The sequence below is a fragment of the Carcharodon carcharias genome, chromosome 6, assembly GCF_017639515.1.
Source record: "Carcharodon carcharias isolate sCarCar2 chromosome 6, sCarCar2.pri, whole genome shotgun sequence".
NCBI classification, from domain to species: Eukaryota; Metazoa; Chordata; class Chondrichthyes; order Lamniformes; family Lamnidae; genus Carcharodon; species Carcharodon carcharias.
The window spans coordinates 34,637,845-34,653,235 of NC_054472.1; the positions used below are offsets into that span (position 1 = coordinate 34,637,845).

Consider the following 15,391-nt stretch of genomic DNA (forward strand, 5'->3'; position numbering starts at 1 on the left):
AAGCTCTGATGAAAAGCCTTTGCCCTGAATGTTAACTCTGTTTCCCCCTACACAGATGCTACCTGACTTGCTGAGCAGTTCTAGCATTTTCTTCTTTTATGTCAGATTTCCTGCATAAGCAATATTTAGCTTCAGTAAAAATCATGTGTCTTTTTACAGACTATGCCATCACAAATACCAAACACAAGTTTCACCGAGGAAAATGATCAAATCTATAATAATAATGCAAAAGGCTCGAAAATGAGAAACTAGATTTCAACTATACCTTAATAGAATAAAATGTCTATTGCCAGGTAAACAGCCGTCTTTGATTGGCAGAGAAGGCGAAGAGCTGGAGAAATAATTTCATTGCCCTGCCAACTCATTCTGCCATTAGGGTCAGCTTGGTTCAGCCGGTCACTCTTGATTTCAGTCAGAAGATTGTGGGATTTGAGGATGTAATCTGACACTTTAGTGCAGCCCTAACGGAGTGCTACGTTGGGCTGTAACTTCCCACCACTGTCAGAACAAGTTTGATTGACAGAATTGAAAGAAATAAATGCACACCTACCTGCACCAGAAATTTGCCCTTATCCTTCCAATCCCAGGAAGTCCCTGGGCCTGCATTGAAGGAATCCACGCAGGCCCCAGCGAGGTGTAAGGTTGTCAAAGCTATGCCACTGCAGCCCCTCCCCAACACATGACATAAATGGGCCTGTGGCTGCCCATGTGGGTGCCTACGCCACATGTACTGCAGCGGTTCAAGAAGGCAGCTCACCACCACCTTCTCAAGGCTAATTAGGGATGGGCAATAAATGCTGGCCTAGGCAGCAATGCTCACATGATAGAATTTTTAAAGAATTGTTAATCAAAGTGAATTTAGTTTTTACGTATTTCAAATCTGTAATGTCATTAAATGACTAAGTGTGGCATGCTGAAAAGTACTCATATTTTTGCATGTAGAAGATGGCAACAAGGGAGATTGTGGTGAAGAAAAGAAGTCAAAACTTCTCAGTTGAGGAGTCGAATATCCTCCAAAATGTCTACCACCTCCTTTCACTGCTGTTGGACCAAGAGTGAAAAGGTGTACAGAACACCATGTAAATACTTTTGTAATTTAAGGGCATCCAGTCGATGTTTGCACTGACATATCTAAATTGATGCCCTTTAAAATATCATTCACAGCTGGACAGTGCAAAATCTCGGTTAGGAAGTTTGAATGTAGTGTGAATTTATCACGCATGTGCATTCGTTGGTTCTTCCACAGTGCTATCCCCCAGGAGACTTATGATTGAGGCCCCATCTACTTGTTTAGGTGAATGTTTAAAGATCTACTTGCACCAAAGAGCCCTCCAAGGCAAAAATTACTTCTCAAGCATAAAAAAAACTGTTTATTTGTCTTATTTGTATCAAAACAACTGTTACTGAACTGGAAAGTAATTCATTGTATGAAGCATTTGGGATGTGATAAGATGCTACATAAATGCAAATCTTTGCAATAAAAATCTCAAAAATAAGAAAAAAGATCTGAAAACAAATTGCAAATATCAACATAATGAGTATTTTTCTTGTTTATCTTTCAAAGCTCAGGTAATTTTAGTAATTGTAAGGTTTTACTATTAGCAATAAGGTTTATTAACAGTAGTAAAGCTTATTAGATTGGCTGGTGAGTATTTCCTATTTATCTTAACCAGGGAATTTCAATTGTGTTAAGTAGACCATTCATTGAAATAATAAGAATATAAACACAGACAGGACAAGAGACACTAACTACTTAATTATTTTACTGATTAAGTTTTAAGTAAACGCTATAAAGATGGCAGGGCGGGTGAGTGTGGCAGCTACAGAATGTGGGAGCTCATGGGCACCAGAATATCCATGGCAAACACATCTGCAGTAAGTGTCTGCAACTGAAGGAATTCTAGCTCAGAGTAATTGAGCTAGAGGCCGAGCTGCAGACGCTGTGACACATCAGGGAGAGGAAGCGTTGCCTGACGCTTTGTTCTAGGAGGAAATCATGTGCCACAGGTTAGAGTCATCTGATTTGTTCCATGATCATGGACAGGAGAACGTGTCTGTGAGTGATAAAAGCAAAAGAACTGCGGATGCTGGAAATCCAAAACAAAAAACAAAAACAGAAATACCTGGAAAAACTCAGCAGGTCAGGCAGCATCAGTGCAGAAGAGCACAATTGATGTTTTGAGTCCTCATGACCCTTCAACAGAACTAAGTAAAAATAGGAAAGGGGTGAAATATAAGCTGGTTTAAGGGGGATGGGGGGTGTTGGGACAAGAAGAGTTAGGTAAAGGGCCAGTGATAGGTGGAGATAACCGAAAGGTGTCACAGCCAAAAGGACAAAGAGATGTTGAAGGTGGTGATATTTTCTAAAGGAATGTGCTAATTAAGGGTAGAAAGCAGGACAAACAAGGTACATATAGCTCTAGTGTGGGTAGGGTGAGGTGAAGGAATACTAAAAAGGCTGAAAGGTAGAGATAAAACAATGGGTGGAAATACATTTAAAAATAATGGAAATAGGTGGGAAAAGAAAAATCTATATAAATTATTGGAAAAAAACAAAGAGGGGGAAAACAGAAAGGGGGTGGGGATGGAGGAGAGAGCTCATGATCTAAAATTGTTGAATTCAATATTCAGCCCGGACGGCTGGAAAGTGCCTAGTCGGAAGATGAGGTGCTGTTCCTCCAGTTTGCGTTGAGCTTCACTGGAACAATGCAACAAGCCAAGGACGGACATGTGGGCATGAGAGCAGGGTCGAGTGTTGAAATGGCAAGCGACAGGGAGGTCTGGGTCATGCTTGTGGACAGACCGAAGGTGTTCTGCAAAGCGGTCGCCCAGTCTGCGTTTGGTCTCTCCAATGTAGAGGAAACCGCATCGGGAGCAACGAATACAGTAGACTAAGTTGAGGGAAGTGCAAGTGAAATGCTGCTTCACTTGAAAGGAGTGTTTGGGCCCTTGGACAGTGAGGAGTTGGGAAGTGAAGGGGCAGGTGTAGCATCTTTTGCGGTTGCATGGGAAGGTGCCGTTGGAGGGGGTTGAGGAGTAGGGGGTGATGGAGGAGTGGACCAGGGTGTCACAGAGGGAATGATCCCTACGGAATGCCACTGGGGGGGTGAAGGGAAGATGTGTTTGTTGGTGGCATCATGCTGGAGTTGGCGGAAATGGCGGAGAATGATCCTTTGAATGCGGAGGCTGGTGGGGTGATAAGTGAGGACAAGGGGGACCCTATCATGTTTCTGGGTGGGAGGAGAAGGTGTGAGGGTGGATGCACGGGAGATGGGCCGGACACGTTTGAAAGCCCTGTCAACAACCGTGGATGGAAAACCTCGGTTAAGGAAGAAGGAGGACATGTCAGAGGAACTGTTTTTGAAAGTGGCATCATCAAAACAGATGCGATGGAGGTGAAGGAAATGAGAGAATGGGATGGAGGCCTTACAGGAAGCAGGGTGTGTGGAGCTGTAGTCGAGGTAGCTGTGGGAGTCGGTAGGCTTGTAATGGATATTGGTGGACAGTCTATCGCCAGAAATTGAGACAGAGAGGTCAAGGAAGGGAAGGGAAGTGTCAGAGATGGACCATGTGAAAATGATGGAGGGGTGGAAATTGGAAGCATGAAGCAGCACAGAAGTAATCATTGATGTACCGGAGAAAGAGTTGTGGGAGGGGTCCGGAGTAGGACTGGAACAAGGAATGTTCCACATGCCCCATAAAGAGACAGGCAAAGCTAGGGCCCATGCGGGTACCCATAGCCACACCTTTTATTTGGAGGAAGTGAGAGGAGTTAAAGGAGAAATTGTTTAGTGTGAGAACAAGTTCAGCCAGACAGAGGAGAGTAGTGGTGGATGGGGATTGTTCTGGCCTCTGTTCGAGGAAGAAGCGGAGAGCCACCAGACCAGCCTGGTGGGGGATGGAGGTGTAGAGGGATTGGATGTCCATGGTGAAGAAGAAGCAGTTGGGGCCAGGATATCACTGTTAATAAAGGATGAGATCAGTACATTAGTGAGAAAGGGTCTTAGATCAGAAGATCAAGATATAGAATCAGTTTGGGTGGTGCCAAGAAACCAGGGGCAACGAACATTGGTAGTAGCAATTCGTAGGCCACCAAAAGTAGTGGTAATGTAGGACATGGTATAAGTCAGGAAATTAGAGGTGCATGTAACAAGGGTAATACAATCATCATGGAGGCTTCAAGCTACATATAGACTGGGTAAACCTAATTAGCACTAATATTGAAGATGAATTCCTAGAATGTACACCAGGTGTTTTTATAGAAAAGTATGTTGAGAAACCAACTAGAAAATGGACTATTTTAGATCTAGTATTGCAATAATGAAGGGCTAATTTATAATCTCATTGTAAATGAGCCTCTAGGGAAGAGTGACCATAATATGATAGAATTTCCCACTAAAAGTAGTGTAGTTCAATCCAAAACAAGGGTCTTTAATTTAAACAAAGGAACCTATGAAGGTATGAGGTGAAAATTGACTGTTGTGGTTTGGGAAGCTATGCTAAAAGTTATGGCGGTAGAATTAATACATGGTTTACAACAAATTTATGTTGCTTTGAGGCACAAAAACCCAGCAAGAAAGATGAGCCAACCGAGGCTAACAAGCGAAATTAGGATTGAAATAGATCAAAGGAATAGGCTTATACAGTTGTCAAAAAGTAGTAAGCCTGAGGATTGGGAGCATTTTAGAATTCAGCAGAGGGCCAAGAAACTGATAAAGAAAGAGAAAATAGAATATGAAAGTAAACTAGCGGGAAATATAAAAATAGACTGCAAAAGCTTCTATAGGTGTGAAAAGATTAACAAAGACAAATGTGGGCCCACTATGAGCAGAAACAGGAGAATTTATAATGGGGAGTAAGGAAATAGCAGAGAAACTAAACAAATACTTTGGGTCTGTCTTCATAGGGGAAGATACAAAACCCTCTCAGGAACACCAGAGAATTAAGTGATTTGCAAGAATGAGGAACTGAAAGAAATTGCTATTAGTTTTTTAAAAAAGTACTAGTGAAAGTAATGAGAGTGAAAGTTGACAAATCCCCTGGACCTGATGATTTACAGCTGAAGAATGTTGAAACAAGTGGCTGTAAAGATACTGGATGTGTTGGTGGGCTCTTCCAAAATCCTATGGATTCTGGAATGGTGCCTGCAGATTGGAAGGTAGTAAATGTAAACCCACTATTGAAGAAAGGAGGGAAGGGAGAAAATGGGGAACTACTGACCTGTTAGCCTGACATCAGTAGTAGGGAAAATGCTAAAATCTATTATAAAGGATGTGATAACTGGATATTTAGAAAATAATGGCAGGATTGGGCAGAGTCAATATGGATTTATGAAAAGGGAAATCAGGCTTGACAAACTTTTTAGTGTTTTTTGAGGAGCTAACTAGCAGAATAGATAAGGGAGAACCAATAGATGTGGTGCATTTGGATTTTCAGAAGGTTTTCAATAAGATCCACACGGGTAAGTAAGCAAAATGAGAGCACATGGGATTGGGTGTAATGTACTGGCATAGATTAAGAATTGGTTAACAGACAGAAAGCAGAGTAGAACTAAATGGGTCATTGTCAGGTCAGCAGCATGTGACCAGTGGGTTACCACAGGGATCAGCGCTTGGGCGCCAGCTATTCACAATCTATATCAATGATTTGTATGTAGGGACCAAATTTAATATTTCCATGTTTGCTGATGACACAGAAGTAGATGGGAACGTATGCTGCAAGGAGGATGCAAAGAGGCTTCAAGGGGATTTAGATAGGCTAACAAGGGATTGGGAAGCCAAAGACCAACAGAGGATGACTAAAAAAGAAATAAGGAGGGAGAAGATTAAATATGAGGGTAAACTAGCCAGTAATATAAAAGAATATTGCAAGAGTTTTTTTAGATATATAAAGGGTAAGAGAGATGCAAAAGTGGACATTGGGCTGCTGGAAAATGACGCTGGAGAAGTAGTAGTGGGGAACAAAGAAATGGCAGAGGAACTGAATAAGTACTTTAGTCAGTCTTCACAGTGGAAGACACGAGTGACATCAACAAAGTTCAAGAGAGATGGGGGGCAGAGGTAAGTATGGTAGCCATTACCAAGGAGAAGGTGCTAGGCAAACTGAACGGTCTGAAGGTGGATAAATCACCTGGACCAGATGGATTACACCCTAGAGTTCTGAAAGAGATAGCTGAAGAGATAGTGGAGGCGTTAGTGATGATCTTTCAGGAATCACTGGAGTCAGGGAGGGTCCCAGAGGACTGGAAAACGCCCTGTTTAAGAAGGGAGTGAGACAAAAGACGGGAAATTACAGGCCAATTAGCCTGACCTCGGTCGTTGGTAAGATTTTAGAGTCCATTATTAAGGATGAGATTTCAGAATACTTGGAAGTACATGGTAAATCAGGGTAAAGTCAGCATGGTTTCATCAAGGGGAGGTCAAGCATAACAAATCTGTTAGAATTCTTTGAGGAGGGTAACGAGTAGGTTAGACAAAGGAGAGCCAATGGATGTGATCTACTTGGACTTCCAGAAGGCCTTTGAAAAGGTGCCGCACAGGAGGCTGCTCAGTAAGATAAGAGCCCATGGTGTTAGAGGCAAGGTACTAGCATGGATAGAAGATTGGCTGTCTGGCAGGAGGCAGAGAGTGGGGATAAGGGGGTCCTTCTCAGGATGGCAGCCGGTGACTAGTGGAGTTCCGCAGGGGTCAGTGTTGGACCACAACTTTTCACTTTATACATTAATGATCTAGATGAAGGAACTGAGGGCATTCTGGCTAAGTTTGCAGATGATACAAAGATAGGTGGAGGGACAGGTAGTATTGAGGAGGTGGGGAGGCTGCAGAAGGATTTGGACAGGTTAGGAGAATGGGCAAAGAAGTGGCAGATGGAATACAATGTCGCTAAGTGTGAGGTCATGCACTTTGGTAGGAAGAATAGAGGCATAGACTATTTTCTAAATGGGGAGAGAATTCAGAAGTCTGGAGTGCAAAGGGACTTGGGAGTCCTAGTCCAGGATTCTCTTAAGGTTAACTTGCAGGTTGACGCGGTAGTTAGGAAGACGAATGCACTGTTGGCATTTATTTCGAGAGGCCTAGAATATAAAAGCAGGGATGTGCTGCTGAGGCTTTATAAGGCTCTGGTCAGACCACAGTTAGAATATTATGAGCAATTTTAGGCCCCGTATCTCAGGAAGGATATGCTGGCCCTGGAGAGGGTCCAGAGGAGGTTCACGAGAATGATCCCAGGAATGAAAGGCTTAACATATGAGAAATATTTGAGGACTCTGGGTCTATACTCAATGGAGTTTAGAAGGATGAAACTTACAGAATACTGAAAGGCCTGGATAGAATGGATGTGGGGAAGATGTTTCCATTAGTAGGAGAGACTAGGACCTGAGGGCACAGCCTCAGAGTAAAGGGAAGACCTTTTAGAACAGAGATGAGGAGAAACTTCTTTAGCCAGAAAGTGGTGAATCTATGGAATTCATTGCCCCAGAAGGCTGTGGAGGCCAGGTCATTGAGTGTTTTTAAGACGGAGAGAGACACGTTCTTGATTGGTAAGGGGATCAAAGGTTATGGGGAGAAGGTGGGAGAATGGGGTTGAGAAACTTATCAGCCATGATTGAATGGTGGAGCAGACTCGATGGGCCGAATGGCCTAATTTCTGCTCCTAAGCCTTATGGTCTTATGAGGGGGCAAGAAAATGACAGATGGAATATAATGTGGAAAATTATAAAATTATCCACTTTGGTAGGAAAAACTGAAATGCTGAGTATTTCTTAAAAGGGGAGAGATTGGGAAGTGTTGATGTCCAAAGGGACCTGGGTGTCTTTGTTCATAAGTCACTGAAATTTAATATGCAAGTGCAGCAAGCAATTAGGAAGATGAATTGGTATGTCAGCCTTTATTGCAAGATGATTTGAATACAGGAGTAAAGAAGTCTTGCTGAAATTGTATAGGGCCTTGGTGAACACAACTTGGAGTATTGTGTACAGTTTTGATTTCCTTACCCAAGGAAGGATGTGTGTACCATAGAGGAGGTGCAGCAAAGGTTCACCAGACTGATCTCTCGGATGGCAGAACTGTCCTATGAGAAGAGATTGAGAGTGGGCCTATATTCTCTAGAACTTAGAGGAATGAGACGTGATCTCATTGTAGTATAAAAAATTCTTAAAGGGCTCGACAGGATAGATGGAGGAAGGATATTTCCCCTGGCTAGAGGGTCAAGAATCAGGGCACTATCTCAGAAAAAGAGGTAGTCCATTTAGAACCGAAATGAGGAGGAAGTTCTTCACTCAGGGGGTGGTAAATCTTTGGAATTCTCTGACCTAAAGGGCTATGCATGGCTCAGTCGTTGACACAGAGATCGATAGATTTCTAGGTATCAATGATATCAAGGGATATTGGGGTAGTGTGCGAAAATGGCACTGAGGTAGAAGATCAACCATGATCTACTTGAATGGTGGATCAGACTCAAGGGACCAAATGGCCTACTCCTGCTCCTATTTCCTATGTTCAACTGACATCAATACTTAGACTGTAGGAGAAATTGGTCTGATATACAGCTATACCATAATGATGTTAAAATAAACCTGAACTCCAGTTTTAATTTTAAGTTCCAATCATTTTTATTTGTTTTATATGCAAAGGAACAAAGTCTGAAATCTTCAAGTTACATTCACATATAAACCTCAAATGCCTTTCCCTGCATATGTCCAAGTGTAAACAAAATGCAAGATTTCTTGCATGATTCAACACAAACAGGATTATAACAGAATGATATTGAAGATTAATAATTAATTATCCCAATAACTATAAAAATACAAACATAACTAGTGTTCAGATTGCATAACAAAGTAATCATTCCATGTAATTACCTTGAATATTACTGTTGTGAACTAAGCAGACTAGATTGAAAATCCAGTTTTTCCAGACAACTCTACAGCAGTTCACCAAAGGACTTTAAAGTAGGTATGTGCCTTAGGTCAAGGATTCTGTGGAGCATTTAAAATGGTGGAGCCGCCTCATGCTTCAAGCCCAATGACACAGGAAGGAGCTGGGACAGGGACTCCTCCTGGTTGGAGCTCCCAAATTCCCAGCCAGGAGGATCAGCAACAACTCAAACCAAGAGGCCAGTCCAGCAAGTGGCCAAAGTGTGGTCTACCTGTGGTCCCAGGCTACAACTCAACTCTGGATTTGAAAAAGAGTAGCCAGAATTTTTGACTTTTTTCCTCTTTACAAAGGAGCCCTCACGAGCACTTATCATAAATGGCTGGGTGGAAAGGGAAAGAAATGATCCAGCACACACTCAAACCACTTTACTGTTGTTGGTGATTTATTTTGGTGGGTTGATTCCCACCATCAGCATTAGAGGACAGAAACTCTCCTCGAATCCAGAAATTGCCCAAGTGGTCAGTGCCTGAGTTTTACGACAGGCAAACGTTTGTTATGTCAGGATAACAATTGTGCTACAGTGGAATCTTTCTTACCAATGATGAACAGTTACCATTTGAAGATTTTCTGAGGAAGAAACATACTTTTATTAAAAACTAACTTCTTTCTCCTCATATCAACATAATTACGGACTCTCCACTTCTTCCTAATATTGTTTTCGGTTTGTTTGATTAAACTCCAGTAATAAACTAAATGGTTGCGGTTAGAAAACTGCCCATAGTTCACCACAGCTGTTTCTTTTAAATTTTGAAAAGAATAAGGTGAGACAATATTACACAACAGACAAGAATATAGTTTTTCTTAGGACATCTTTCATGCCTTATTGTGCATAATGGAATGTGTTTTTGAGATACGTGAAATAGCGCAAAAATCCAGCATGCTTCACGCAGATTTTAATATAATCTGCAAACCTGGGATATGACTTGGATTCAAACTTCTATGATAGCCAAGAGGCCTAAAGTAACTCTCAGCTTTTCATAATTCTTTTTAGCCAAGAGAAGTATCCTATAACGAGTCACTATAAGTAAAGCAAGTTTAGTAGATTCTGAAATTGGGAAGATTCAATATTAAAACTTTGTCACATAAACAAGTTGATTTCTTGTTAATCAACACCAAATGTTTGCCATTAAACAAAAGTGTAATTACATTAGGACATGGCTGACTCAGGCCTCATTAGTGGATAGAATATACTTTTAAATGCATTCTCACTGTTCCATTCATTTTCCTTTGGTGAAACTTTACAAGACTTTTTTCAGCATAAGTGATTGCAAGATCATAACCATCAGCCTGGTTTCAGAAAAGCAAAGTGGGCTGCCCACATTTTCTGACATTAACTACATTGACAAATGCGCAAAATAATTTTGCAGATCCTAACCTTCTAAATAACTTTTGCCATCTCTGCCCAAATTCTGCAGTTAAAACAGACAGGGCAGCAACTTCGCTATAAAAAAAGACAGAACACAATAGGACATGAAAAATAAATTGTAATTCCAAAAAGGATTTAACATGAACTTCAACTTTTTCTCAATTGTCCTCTTCTTTCAAGCATCCATGCATACAAACATTTACAAGGGACTGGATTGAAGCTGGTTTTTAAATATTGAACCACTTTAGACAGCTAAAATGAATGGTATTTAAAATGGCAATCATAGCCAGTTAATTAGATGACTGTGCAATGGTCTCTGAAATATTACTGCACTTTTTCCACTTAAAACCTTCTAGCTTTATATTGCCAAAGTACATTGAAAAAACCTACTTCAATTTAACAAACAGTATGATAATTCAAAGGTACTACTACACAGTTAATTAATTGGTTATAATTACTTTTTTAAAACACTACATAAAATAGCTGTCAAAAATGTTCCTACACCATTTAAAAATCAGCTGTATTACTGGGATCCAAAAACCTCACATCAGCTACTTTAACATTCCCCAACAGCCACCTTAGGCTTAATTAGAAACAATGCCATTACCTAGCTTTTCAACTGCTGGAGCTGCTTGAGGTCTCTTGAAAGAAAGCAGAAGAAAGTGCTCCACATTTCTATCAAATTACATGCATACACATTTCAGCTGCTGAAAGAACACAACCATTGGTAACACAGGTCCAACTCAAGGAAATGCAGTAAGGATTACACCCTACTACACAAGCCAGAAAATAAATGTTAGATACAGATTTAATGCTTCAGATTCGCTGCACTTCTATTTTTGGGCATCTGATGCCAGTTTACAAGTCACTCACTCATTCCTCCAAGGCATCTTTCCTTTCATTTCTCTTTCTCCAAATCTGTTGCTTTTTGTGAGAGATCTTCAGAATCTCCAAACCCCACATTCACAGAGTCAGACTTCTTAAAAAGGTAATGGAATTAACCAAAGGTGCAAGAAAATATAGCAGCCCAGTGTTAAGACAAGACGTTACTACAGGTCTTTCAAATGAGAACCAATTTATTGTGAATACAACAAATGTTAACAGGATAGACAGCAATCCCTGACACTTAAGACTGTTTGAAAACATGATTGTTGCCTAGTGCAAGCAGGCAAATAACCTTAGCAAACTCGAAACAAACATTTTAAGATGGAAGAAACCATTATCAGAAAGGAAGGTGTTTGAGGCTGTAATCCAATCTCTAGGATCATGACCAGGTCAGATTTTTTTTTCAAAAGAAACAATCAATTTTGAATATTGGAAGTCCTCAGAGAATCCAGCCTCATGACTCAACTCAGGTTGCTACCTCAGTTTATGTAAATGGAACAGCTATTTGCTAAAGTCAGCCATATAGGGGTTAATATAAACAATTAGTAATTTGTTGCAAACCAGGCATTTATTTTTTTAATATTGAAATAAAGGACAAGGTTGACAATATAATATTGCTTTTCTTCTTCCAACCACATTAGCTCCATATGAACTTTTCCTTCAGGATCCTTATAATCAACTGCCTGCCTCTTGCCCAGGTAGCTATATCTTATGTCAGGTGTACAGACTGAATGCATAGCTACTGGTGAACTTACACACCAAAACGGTTTTTCTGCTTCATCCAGAACAGTCACGTCCATTAAGCAACAGTGCTGAAATGAAATTTAAATTCAAGACAATGTTTTGAAAATAATGTTAAAAAGTACGCCAACTTAAATCCAATTGCTAAGAACAATTTAGTAATACTTTTCCAAAACTGTAGTGAAAATGTACTGTACCAGCTTGCATTTTGTAGTACTATGGGAAAGCTGCATGACAATAAATTTTACAGTTCAGCATAATTCATGGCTCCAAGTAAAGATGCTAGTCTGAAATCTGTAAATAACACCCCACTCCATTTTCCCTTCTCTGCTCCATGAAGCGATAGTCAATGTTGGTGTATAGTTTCAGCCCTCTGGTAATCATCCAAGTGCCATTCCTCAGGTTGAGGATCAACGGACTATTCAATGATAACAAAGCCTGATTAGCTGTCAGCCTTAGCTCAGCAAGTAGTCCTGTCACCTGAGTCAGAAGCTCATGAACTCAAGTTCCCATTCAGAGAGTCAAGCACATAATCTACACCATAGACATTGCAGTGCAGTATTGAGACAACACAACACTGTCAAAAGTGGTGTCTTTTGGATGAGGCATTAAACTGAGGCCTTGCCTGCTCTCTCGAGTGAATTGCATGACATTATTCAAAGATGATCAAGGGAATTGTCCTAGGGTCTGGCTAATACTTCTCCCTCAACCAACCTCACCAAGATAGAATATCTGAGCATGTATCTTGCTGTGTTCTAATTTGCTATGTTTCCCTAAAATACAACAGTAACTGCACTTTATTAATTATTCCACTGGCTGCAAAGCATGTCAGGAGATCCTGAAGTAATGAAAGAATCTATATGAATGCAAGTTCTTTACTTTCCTTTTACTGTCTCCATCCAAAATCTACAAAGAAATCACTGAATAGCAGTCAATAGTAGGGTCTCAGACAACTGCCCATCACTTTAAAAGTGAGGGATATTTTTGCAGCTACCTTAAGGCAAATTATCCTAAAGTTGAGCAGCAAACCAATTATGGCACGATAAACAGGGCATTAGTTTATTTTGAACAAAGTTGAGATGAATCGTAATCATGTAACATTTCCAACTTGCATTAGCAATTAATCTTATAACATCTATGTGTGCTACAGTGGCCCTAGTAAGGGAAAATATTGACAAAAGAATTGAGACCTTGTTTATGTTATGTCCAGGTGCCTCTAAACCATCATGGAGTGGAAGTACCATGGAGTGGAAGAATACAATTCAAGACTTTCCTGATTTTTCTGCCTCAGCCAAGCTCATTCGAAAGATATTAAGTGGAAGCCAAACACTCTTCCATGGTATGGTAAGAAGATAAAAAGAAGTTCCAGACTACTGTTTCATGATATGAAGTTGCTACAAAGAAGCTACATGGATGGAAGTAGGTCTCCTCCCATTTAGATCACAGATGATGTGTGGTCCAATGATGGGTATAGTATGGGAAAAGATATTGAAATCAAAGGATTTATAAACAACCAGAAAAAAAAGCCATTTTCAGGACAAAAACACTAATTCTCACACCTGAATATTTCCTTTAAGGAATTCTGTATTCCAAGGGAAGTAGAGATTTCCACTGATGGTGCTGTGTTGTGATTCTTTCTTTGAACTTATGACCGTTATTTGCAAGAAGCCATCCAGGATGTTTTCTGAAATTGGGAAAGAACATTAAGTTCGCAACACCAGAACCCAGTGATCAAGTAGTTAGAACTAAAATGCTCATTAGAGTACGTAGAAAATAGTGACACAAACATCATGCCCTCTAAGGAAACCAGACTTTTGATATGAGCAAGTTTTTTGTTCAGAAAAAAAAGTTAGTTTGGCCTCAACAATGATGGCCTGACCCAACTCCCTCGAATAAAATTGTATTGAATTTTATTTTGTTATTTTGGGGTTGATTTTGATAAATGACTGACTGACTTCACTCAGCTTTACTCACCTGCTTCCAGATCTCCTGCTGCTCCAGGTGTTGCTCCCAGACCCTCCAGCAAATCTCCTGCTGCTATTCCCAGACCTTCCAATAGGTCTCCTGCTGAACCAGGTGCTGCACAAACTTAGTTTGAAAGCAGTTTGGCTCCCCAGCTCCAGTCTGCCTCTCTGATTGCACTTCATTAACATGCAAATGACCAGCACAAGGAAGGCGATTGGTACAGGCAGTGCTTTCTTTTACCAACAAGCACTGGGTTTATATAGTTCAAATTCACTTTAAAGTCAAAGTCATTATGGATTCATCACCATTTCTGAAAGGGGAATGCTTTTGCTGACAGCCTACATTAAAAATCTCCTAACCTCTTCTTAGTTATTTAACATTTATATCCTCCAGATACCGATTTACAGCTCAATGCAAATATTTTTCCTCCCCACCCCCCACTCCCAATTCATTCATAATTTCAAATACCTCATTTCAAAATTCTCTTAACTTTCCCTGCACTAATCTAAACAACCCAAGTTTCTCTACTCTCTGCTCTTAAACTCACCATAGTTTCAACTTCTTCCCAAACTAGAAAATGCAAAATCTAATATGGGGGAAGTGGCCACGAGGAGAGGTCATAAAGGGCAGGGGGAGTTGTCTCTCTAAAGCAGGGAAAAATCAGAAAAATTATAAATCTGAAAATGTGATGTCAGAGAACGGGTAGATCCCAAGGAACTACAGCTACTTTATAACTAACTACTGTACAATTTATTGTTTAATTAATCAATCAAATCTAGGGGAATACAAAAATTAACTAAACAGAATATAAACATTAAAGTGCTTCATCTGACATAAATAAATAAAATGAAGGAGCCAACAAACAAAAATAAAGAGTAGTGTAAAACAGTAAGAACCAGAGCAGCTTAAACAAGATCCCCCAAATTCTAATTTAATATTAATTTAATAATTTAATAAGTAAAACAAGATTGCATAGGAATCCCACCAAAAGTGGTATGCCACAACTGCCACATGTGGGAGTTTGCAGGATATATCAGAATCCTGGCCAACCACACCTGCAGTTAAGCGCCTGCACCTTGATGAACTTGATCAACTCAGGGTTGTTAAATTGATGTCCAGGGTGCAGGCATTGCAGGGCATTAGGGAGGGGGAAGAGGTACCCGATCAAGGAGACAGTTACACCCTTCAGGTTAGGTAGGGTATAGGTCTGGTTAACAGTTAGGGTCAGGAGAGTTTGGCTGCCACTCAGTGCTGGAGGAGCCTCAGCCTCTGCCCTTATCCAAGTCCTTGCTGCCAGTGCGGATGAGGGCAAAGCCTGCAGTATGCATGAGCAAACTGATCACAACATTGTGGTACAGGAGGCCATTCAAGCAGGGGAGTGAAGATGTGGTAGTGATAGGTATGGTCAGGGAGATGGATACTGTTCCCTGGAGCCACAACCAGGAGTTCTGAAGTTTGCACTGCCTGCCCAATGCTAGGGTCAAGGACATCTCGCAGCTAG

General features: G+C 40.6%; 1 protein-coding gene across 2 annotated transcripts in view; it reads right to left on the minus strand.

Moving 5' to 3' along the window:
- Positions 1 to 11,410: 11,410 nt before the first annotated feature.
- Positions 11,411 to 15,391, minus strand: part of fbxo15 (F-box protein 15) — a 50,504-nt gene continuing 46,523 nt past the window's right edge. For both annotated transcript variants that reach the window (XM_041190133.1, XM_041190132.1), the window contains 2 exons: positions 13,485 to 13,609; positions 11,411 to 11,996 (listed from right to left, as the gene is read on the minus strand). In XM_041190133.1, coding sequence (XP_041046067.1) covers positions 11,727 to 11,996; positions 13,485 to 13,609 — 395 coding nt within the window. In that variant the 3' untranslated portion in view covers positions 11,411 to 11,726. The remainder of the gene's footprint in view (positions 11,997 to 13,484; positions 13,610 to 15,391) is intronic.